The following is a 10305-nucleotide window of genomic DNA, read 5'->3' as shown; positions in this document are numbered from 1 at the left end:
GATGTCGAAAACACAAAATTATTGTTGATTAATGATTTTACCATTGTGATGCATAACTCTAGATAATGATACATTTAAAATTAGCGTTAAACACTTTAACGTTTGCTATGCTTTGTGAAGTTCGCAATCTTTCGTTTCGGTTTGAAGTTGAAAAGCATTAACCAATTGCTGTTCACTTCCGCTATTTTCGCATTGCGTCAATAGTCACTTTAAAACGTGTGAAGCCACGCGGTTTCTTATTTAGGCGTTTTAAACGGTCACCGTTATTATATTACATATATTTTAGAGTTGAAATGAGCTGTCAAAAAGGAAATGTTTCCCGTTCGCGAGGCCAAAAACACCAAAACGTAACTGCCTTCAAAAATGACAAGTACGGTGCAAGCGCACAAGTTAAGGTAAGCGCGTGCTCACGTAAACATAGTGTGGCGTCTTATTAAACGTTTAAACAATATCGGTTTTGTTTCTTATGAGTTTTTATAGCTGTTGCGTTGTTTAAGATATTTTTGCGTGTTTTTTGTTTGAATTTGTGTATGCATTCTTCCCTTATGTCTCCAGAAAGCCAAAACAAAGGTTCATGATGGTGTCTGCCAGCACTGCAAAGATGTGCTAGAGTGGAAAGTCAAGTACAACAAATACAAGCCCCTGACACAGCTACGAAAATGGTGAGATGAGCGAGGATTTACTGCATAGTAACGAATAATAGGCAAATTAACTGTTCCACAGTTAACCTCTTCTGAAATGTTTTCTATGGGGTTGTTTTTTTAGTGTGAAGTGTCTTCAGAAAACAGTGAAGGATGCCTATCATATCATATGTAAGCCATGTGCTCTAAAGTTGGAGCTTTGTGCCAAATGTGGGAAAAAGGAAGAGATTGTTATTCCGTAAGTAGACCAGGCCACTTTTTGAAACAGATTGACGTACAGATATGATCAGTTTATACTTTAGTATATATCTATATTTACATAATGTAAATACTTGAGAAAATATTCAAAACATGCCCTGCAATATTCAACTGTAAAGTTTAGACAGCATCATATAACTCCTATCTATCTGTGCATGTATATTATAAATTTTGTTCAGTGCAGCACATGTGCCATCTTGTGGATATATACAGTAAATGGTGAATTTATTATTTTACAGCAAGATATTCATATATATATATATATATATATATCTATATCAGGCTATTTGCTGTTATTCCTTCAACTTTGCATCATTAGAGACACTTAAATATATGTATATGTGTGTGTGTGTGTGTGTGTGTGTGTGTGTGTGTGTGTGTGTTGAAGTGTATAGAGCTATTAACTGTGACAAATGATGTGCCTTAGACTGCTATTTTAGTGCTTTAATGTATCTGACTACTTTTTTTAGGCTTGACCAAAAGGAGGAAGAAGGAGAGGTAGAAGACACCAACAAGCCAAATAAAGGAAACAGGCAGAAAAAGGAGGAGGAGGAGGAGGAGGAGGAGGAGGAGGATGAAGATTTCGATGACATTGGCATTAGCAATGATGAATGTGATAGTGATCCAGAAGCTGAAGGAGATTAACATTTGCCATCTTCTGTACAGCTAAACTCAAGAACACTGTGTCTAAGGGAACATGAGACTGGATACTGGGCATGTGCTCACCTGTTCACCTGCTGTTAATTGGGGAAAGACTCCCAGGAGATGTTTTCCTATTGACTGATTGTGATTGTTTGTTCTCATCTAAACCACTTGCTATGATCTAGCAGGAACTGACTAATTTACAACAACAACAAAAAACATTTTAAACCAGTAAATCCAACAGCCCTTTCCTGCTGAATTAGCAAGGTCATGTTGCTACCTAAATGTTTTGTACAGAGAAAACCACATCTTGTGGTTTCCCACAAGTAGCTTTCCCACAAGCTGATGTAAATTCTAATGTAGAAGGCGCACCGTGTCATGCACACAAATACAAAACAGTGTCATGGTAACATCATGACGTGACACTAAAATAATGCAATTAATTTAACAACAGAAGATGTAACATAAAACCCTAATGGACATAAATGACAAACTAAGAAACGCAGTTAATAAAATGAAAAGTCATCAAATGTGAAGCATCGCATAGAATTCTGGGAATGTCAGTTTATGGCTTTTCATTGCAAATTATAAGATGATTTTTTCTTTTTACATCAGAAAATAGTTAATTTAACAGTATTTTACTGTAAAATTACACAAGATGTTAGGTTAGATCTATTACAGTTTTTCTTCGTATAGTACACAACTTTACTATAACCAATAAACAGGTTTTTACTGTCACATTCTTCTACAGTTAAAATTACAATAATTTTTAAGAGTGCCATTCATGTTATCTGTTATGAATGAGTGCCTGTGTGAATGAAATGTGCCTCACAATTATATTAAGCACATTTGGTCTTTAAAGTCCTTATGTAAATGGAAAAAAGTACATAGAAATTACCGATGAAACAGGTCCATTTAATAAACGGCCTACAAGCAAATGTTGACCATGTTGCTTAGCACAAATCTACATCTTCATTGCCCTGTTTTCTCTCTCTCTGGTTTTTTATGTTTTTTTTGTTTTTTTTACATAGCTTATTTGGAAACATTGTCTTGCTTAGCAATATAAGTGGCTGCAAAATGCAGGGGACCCACTGTATATTAAGTGACTTTAAAGCCCGTTTCACAGACAGAGTTTGGCTAAGCTAGGATTAGGCCTTAGTTCAATTAGGGCATTTAACTAACTTTTATAAACGTGTCTTAGAAAAAAGTGCATCATAAGACAAAACAAATGCAATGACATATTTTAAGATATCTCAGTGCAAGTTTCTTCCAGCTGAAACAGATCAAACATGCATTATGGTCTAGGACTAGCTTAAGCCTTATATGTGAAACCGGGGGTAACTACAAAAATTTAAATTAATAATTTGATACAATGCACTTGGATTGTAGATACATGTATTTACATTGTAAATAATTTTTAAAAAATACATGCAATTACAGCTGTAATTAATTTCTCCAAATATATCTTGTAATTATGCTGTTGACCCTACCACTATGATTAACCCATCCTTAAACCCATGCCATTAACTTATCCCTAACCTTAATCGTATCACTACAGCAATAGCAGCAAGTGTTTTTCAATACAATATAACACAAGAGGGTCTTTCCATGTCAACTCAACCAGAGGTCCCCGGCACAAATTTATTTCTGTAGAAAGAATTTTCTGTAGAAAGACAAACATAAATAGTGATGAAAGTCAAAATTTTAAAAGTCTCAGATTTTACACAGAGATTGATAGGTCTATTAGTAAAATCTGTTACCAACAGTGACATTTCAGAAATGGCAAAAAGCACTTCTTGTGTTTTTTGCCTCAAGTTTGCATGCCTGTAACTCAAGGGCCCGGTTTCACAGACAGGGGTTAGATTAAGCGAGGATTAGGCCTTAGTTCAATTAGGGCATACCTTTTATAAACTTGCCCTAGTAAAACATTACTGGTGTGTATCTTGAGACAAAAACAATGGCACTGACATGTTTTAAGTTATTTCAGTACAAATTCCTTTCAGTTAAAATGGCTCAAATATGCATTTTAGTCTAGGACTAGCTTAAGCCTTGTCTGTGAATCCAGGGGAAGAAGTATTAGAGCTATCTTAATATCCTTTTAGATTCTTTTTCTTAAACTTTCTTTATCTTCATTTTAAAGGCCCTTGATTGTTCAATCCCAGAGATTTGGACATGTTAATGTGGCTCCATGAGTAAATTGCACAAATTTTCAGTGGTCAAAAAACAAATGTGGGTCACTTTGCATACAGCTGATACTTTTTTCTTTTGAACTGGAAAATCTGAAGAACAAATAAATTTAAAACTAGAAATGTATCTCTTTTTTTCTATTATATCTCAATTGCATAAAACATACCTGTTTGAGTGACAAATATTCTTTTTCCAAAGTTTGCATGCCTGTAACTCAAAGTATTCAAGATATGTTAATATCCTAGATTCTCATTCTTAATAAACATTTTTTTTGGAATGTTCATTTTAAGGCCCTGTGTAGTTCAGTTCAGATCCCATAGATATTTGTAGCCCAATGTGACTTCATGTCCAAATTGTTGAATTTTTACCCATTTTTAATGGTCAAGAACTAAATGTATAACATTTTTTAAACAGCTGCTTGTAATGTGTTTAAAGGATGTCTAAAGAACAAATAACACTGAAACTAGTTTCCTTCTATCAAAACAATTGAATAGAATACACATCTCTGAGTGCCAAACATTTTTCCAAAGTTTACATATCTTTAATTCAAGAAGTGTTACAGATACTTTAATGTAATTTTAGATTACTGTTCTTGTGAAACTTTTCTTTTGTAATCTTAAAAGAAAAGGCCCTATATGGTTCATTCTCATAGATATAGGGATGTCAATGCAGTAATGTGTAGTTACGGTATTTGAACTCTTGGTAGCTTCAGAAGCTGTTAAAATGAACAAAATCCCATCTTCCAAATATCTCTAAAACTGATTCAAATATAGATTCTTATAAATACACTTCTGAGAGCAAATTAATGTGCCTCAACCATTTTTTAGTGGATTTTTGGTACTCGGAGAGTTATTTTTTTTATGCATTTCTTTTGATAGGGAAACAATATACATTTCTAGTTTAAACTTGATGTATTCTTCAGACATTCCCTTTTAATGTTATCAGCTGTGTGTAAAGTGAACCACATTTGGATCACTGAAAATGGGTAAAATTCAACAATTTGAACATAGAGCTGCTTTGAGATCCCCATATATATTGAACTATATAAGGCCTTGAAAATGAAGATTTCAAAAGGAAAGTTTATTAAGAATGAGAATCTAGAAGGATATTAAGATATCTTGAATACTGTGAGTTACAGGCATGCAATCTTTGGAAAAAGAATATTTCTGTCACTCAGACTATGTTCTATGCAATTGAGTTAATAGAAAAAAAAGATACATTTCTAGTTTCAACATTATTTGTTCTTCAAATATTCCTCTTTAAAAGAAAAAAAAAAGTATCAGCTGTATGCAAAGTGACCCATATTTGGTTTTTGACCACTGAAAATGTGTAAAATTTACCAATTTTGTTTTTTGAACATTTACCCTCCCCCTCTACAACATCGTGCATTACTCAATAACAGAGGTGTTAAGTACTTGAGTAATTTTACTTGATTACTGTACTTAAGTATTATTTTTGGGGATTTTTACTTTACTTGAGTACATTTAAAAATCAGTACTTTTACTTTTACTTGATTACATTTTTTGAGAAAAAAAGAGTACTTTTTACTCCTTACAATTTTATTTACAGTCAAAAAGTACTTATTTTTTGGAGATCACTTAATTCTATTTTCTTTTGCTATTACCAAACCAATTGAATTGCGCTGATGACCAGTTTAATTTAATGGTTATTTATTCAATGAGATTCATTTTCACATTCCATGAAATTGGTCAGACATGTTCATTGGTCCTTTGGAAGTGACGTCATGTTGCATCAATTACCACAATGCACAGCACCTTGACCTCGAAGAATATACACTAACAAGAAGCAACACTCAACAGAATGTTCCATTGCAACACCTGCGCCAGCAGCGGCCTTGTATTTCCGCCATTTTGGGGTGAAGGCGACTTGGCAATCCACTAGTTTCTATGGCAAAATCAGCTGCTTTGTTAAAAAAAAAAACTTTTTGCTCTCAGTCAGTTTGGGTTAAAACTCTTTAAAAGATCTAGTATTAGTATTAGACTTATAAACACTGAATTAATACCGACATATGAAATTGAAATTATGACATGCATCAGAAAAATTGGGAATGTTGGACAATAAATATATGAAAATAACAGCTTGATTTTGCAGTGTTGTCTAATGTCCATTGAAGCAAAAGTGTCCAAAAGTGGGAATTATGCGATAATGGACACAGCAGATCATAAGATCATTATGTTTGTAGCGTGATCCATTAAAACGTACAATATAGCTTATTTCAGTTCAGATCTAGATATTATTATTATTACTCCACTAGGTCTGAAATATATTGTTCGCTGCAAACATGATAATCTTAAATTAATTAATTATTAATTTACTATTAATAAATGTGTAAAGTTTCATAAAATGAAAATGCTCAATAAAGTAGGCTAACTACGTTACCTCAGATGGATGAATGGTTGGATTCCACAACTGGTAAAATAAAACGTATATAAGACAATACAACATTTACTGTAGGAGCCATACAATTTACTGGTGACTTAATTTAAAAAACTGTTCTATTGCGCTTCTGATTTGGCAGTGAAATTCACCGATTTGGGGTGCATAAGATGTGAAGCCATTGAATCAATGGTCCAGTTAGTATTTTCACCCCATAATGGTGGCCGCGCTACCGGAGCGCCATCTAGTGACTGTTGCCTAAAAAGTATCAGAGTGTCGCCTCTTGGGTTCTAAGTTCTTTGTTGACCTGGAAATTACAGTGGGTACGGAAAGTATTCAGACCCCCTTAAATGTTTCACTCTTTGCTATATTGCTAAAATCATTTAAGTTCATTTTTTTCCTTATTAATGTACACACAGCACCCCATATTGACAGAAAAACACAGAATTGTTGACATTTTTGCAGATTTATTAAAAAAGAAAAACTGAAATATCACATGGTCCTAAGTATTCAGACCCTTTGCTGTGACACTCATATATTTAACTCAGGTGCTGTCCATTTCTTCTGATCATCCTTGAGATGGTTCTACACCTTCATTTGAGTCCAGCTGTGTTTGATTATACTGATTGGACTTGATTAGGAAAGCCACACACCTGTCTATATAAGACCTTACAGCTCACAGTGCATGTCAGAGCAAATGAGAATCATGAGGTCAAAGGAACTGCCTGAAGAGCTCAGAGACAGAATTGTGGCAAGGCTTCTGGCCAAGGTTACAAAAAAATTTCTGCTGCACTTAAGGTTCCTAAGAGCACAGTGGCCTCCATAATCCTTAAATAGAAGACGTTTGGGACGACCAGAACCCTTCCTAGAGCTGGCCGTCCGGCCAAACTGAACTATTGGGGGAGAAGAGCCTTGGTGAGAGAGGTAAAGAAGAACCCAAAGATCACTGTGGCTGAGCTCCAGAGATGCAGTCGGGAGAAAGTTGTAGAAAGTCAACCATCACTGCAGCCCTCCACCAGTCGGGGCTTTATGGCAGAGTGGCCTGACGAAAGCCTCTCCTCAGTGCAAGACACATGAAAGCCCGCATGGAGTTTGCTAAGATGGTGAGAAATAAGATTCTCTGGTCTGATGAGACCAAGATAGAACTTTTTGGCCTTAATTCTAAGCGGTATGTGTGGAGAAAACCAGGCACTGCTCATCACCTGTCCAATACAGTCCCAACAGTGAAGCATGGTGGTGGCAGCATCATGCTGTGGGGGTGTTTTTCAGCTGTAGGGACAGGACGACTGGTTGCAATTGAGGGAAAGATGAATGTGGCCAAGTACAGGGATATCCTGGATGAAAACCTTCTCCAGAGTGCTCAGGACCTCAGACTGGGCCGAAGGTTTACCTTCCAACAAGACAATGACCCTAAGCACACAGCTAAAATAATGAAGGAGTGGCTTCACAACAACTCTGTGACTGTTCTTGAATGGCCCAGCCAGAGCCCTGACTTAAACCCAATTGAGCATCTCTGGAGAGACCTAAAAATGGCTGTCCACCAACGTTTACCATCCAACCTGACAGAACTGGAGAGGATCTGAAAGAAGGAATGGCAGAGGATCCCCAAATCCAGGTGTGAAAAACTTGTTGCATCTTTCCCAAAACGACTCATGGCTGTATTAGATCAAAAGGGTGCTTCTACGAAATACTGAGCAAACGGCCTGGATACTTAGGACCATGTGATATTTCAGTTTTTCTTTTTTAATAAATCTGCAAAAAATGTAAACAATTCTGTGTTTTTCTGTCAAAATGGGGTGCTGTGTGTACATTAATGAGGAAAAAAATGAACTTAAATGATTTTAGCAAATGGCTGCAATATAACAAAGAGTGAAAAATTTAAGGGGGTCTGAATACTTTCCGTACCCACTGTATAACAGTCAGTGGAAGAAAATGGAGGAAGTCAAAAATCAGCCACAGAATCAAGAGCACCCATGGCCAACAGTTCATCTGATGATGAAGATTTTTTCGCTTCTTTGAAACAGACAACACATGAAGCCAGCAAAGAGTTGGATGGATATCTGGCCTGTGTTTCAGACACCAGTGTTTCAGAGTTGGATGGATATCTGGCCTGTGTTTCAGACACCAGTGTTTCAGGCACTGCAGGATTGATTTTTAGCCCCAAAAGAGCTAGGCCTGACACTCACAATTTTGAAAATCAACTTCTGCTTAAGTTAAATCCGAGGTTTTGCAACTTTGAGTAGCATGTTGCATACTGGCATTGGGTAGTAGTCTTATAGTTTGATAATTAAATACAATTAAACACAAACAGTTCTAAAGGAGGATAAAACTTTGTATGTGGTTCATTCACTTCATGTTTTTAGAGATTAAAAGCTTAAACAAGAATCTCTAGTTTTCATTCTTGCTGTTACTTTTACTTTTTTAATACTCAAGTACAATTTTAATGTAGTACTTTTTTACTTTTACTCGAGTATGAATCTGGACAGATACTTTTACTTTTAATTGAGTAAAATTTTCACTCAGTACTTGTACTTTCACTTGAGTAACATTTTTGAGTACTTTTTACACCTCTGCTCAATAAATATGCATCTCTGACATTTAATATTTTGGCTTTCATCACTATTAAAAAATTTCAGCCAGGGAAATTTCAGAAATTTGGTTGATTTGACACGGAATGACCCAGTTCCAGTACATTGTACCTAAAAATGAATCTTTCTTTATGTAAGTACATACAGTAGTAAAGACAGCTAATTTAAAGTGGAACCAGCACAAGTTTGTACAATATGTTTTTTGAATGAAAGTGTGGCAAGTAACACGTTAAATCACCATGTGATCGTAGAGATAATGCTATGAGATCATAGTCAACTATTTCAAGATTTTCAGGGAAAACTCATGATTTTTAAGGAACTTAAACAAGAATAGTCTGTTTTACCCTTTGTGCAGCATCTAATCCACCGGTGACAGAATTCTGGAGAAGTTAATAACATGAGTGTTGGAACATGAACCAAATATAGACTGTTTAGTGGAATATTTGAGGAACTGTTACCTTTAACCCTGGATTTATGTAATGCAGTTTAACCACAGTCATGAAGCAAGAGGGGAGTCCAGTATCACGTCTGTCCACTTTACCACTTTCTTAGACGTCAAAATCATTGCGTCCACATATTTTTAGGTACTTTTATTTTTATTGTTTTTGTAAGTTAATACAAGCCAAAAAGAAAGTGGAAATGCTTTCAATGGCTTTCATTTCCTCAATAGCAGAACTCATTGAACATGTTCAGCTATGTGCAGGTCTATTATAAGTAACTTAATTTCAGTACAGATCTCATGTGCAATTGACAATACGTGGCGGTTTATTCTGTATCATTACAATGTCTTTTTTTTTTTTTTTAGTCTATAGTATATGTAGTTTAAGTGTTTGTCTACCTTATATTTGTTGACTGTGACAGGTGAGACTGTGATGTCCTAATATTGCATAAATCCTGTCATGTGTATCCAAGTGTTGCACAGTCAAGTCTCCATGTGCACTTGTCATTGTTGAGAAGTGATTACAAAACGACAATTGTTCTAAATGATGAATGAGTCACCACATTACCACAGTTCTTTTGAAAAGTGCACTAATCAGTTTTGACCACATATGTTTTCTTAAAATAATGCTGGTGTGCTTTAGAAAAACAATTAATTAAAAAAAAAAAAAAAAAAAAAATTCACTTTTCACCATTCATTGCATATTTGCTCTGCAAGTCTGTGTAATAAAGGGAGTGGATTCTGGAATCCACTGCTGTTTCAATATATATTTTGAGTGATTTATAATCAAGTTATTAACCAACATTTACCTTTCTAAATTTCAAAATTATTTGAATGACTTCTTCAACATATGTTAAAACATTTCCTTTTCAAACATTAGAGAATAATGATGAATCTTGTCTGTACCTCTCACTGAGAGAAAAGTACAACTTATCAATATGTTTTGGGAAAGTTTCCTGTTCAGAGCAGAGCTCAGATCAACTTCAACCTCGAAGAAGCTGTGAATCATATCTGTGTATGTGCGCTAGTGTTCTGTGTGTAGGTCCTGTCACGGTTGCACACAGAAACAAGATGTTAGGATCCAAGGGCAGCACTTATTTGGTAATCCACAGGCGTATATCACAAAACAGGCAAGGGTCAAACTCCACAGCAC

The 10305-nt window shown here is 35.3% G+C and overlaps 1 protein-coding gene across 1 annotated transcript; it reads left to right on the top strand.

The window, feature by feature from the left end:
• Positions 1–7: 7 nt before the first annotated feature.
• lg4h9orf85 (linkage group 4 C9orf85 homolog) lies at positions 8–2508 on the top strand. Its single transcript, XM_048187557.1, has 4 exons — positions 8–395; positions 556–662; positions 766–879; positions 1370–2508. Exons 1-4 carry the CDS (start codon positions 294–296, stop codon positions 1542–1544), a joined length of 498 nt encoding a protein of 165 aa, XP_048043514.1. The 5' UTR covers positions 8–293; the 3' UTR covers positions 1545–2508.
• The last annotated feature ends 7797 nt before the right edge of the window (positions 2509–10305 follow it).

The sequence above is a fragment of the Megalobrama amblycephala genome, linkage group LG4 (assembly GCF_018812025.1).
Source record: "Megalobrama amblycephala isolate DHTTF-2021 linkage group LG4, ASM1881202v1, whole genome shotgun sequence".
Classification (NCBI taxonomy): Eukaryota; Metazoa; Chordata; class Actinopteri; order Cypriniformes; family Xenocyprididae; genus Megalobrama; species Megalobrama amblycephala.
This window is presented reverse-complemented; position numbering and strand designations above follow the sequence as displayed.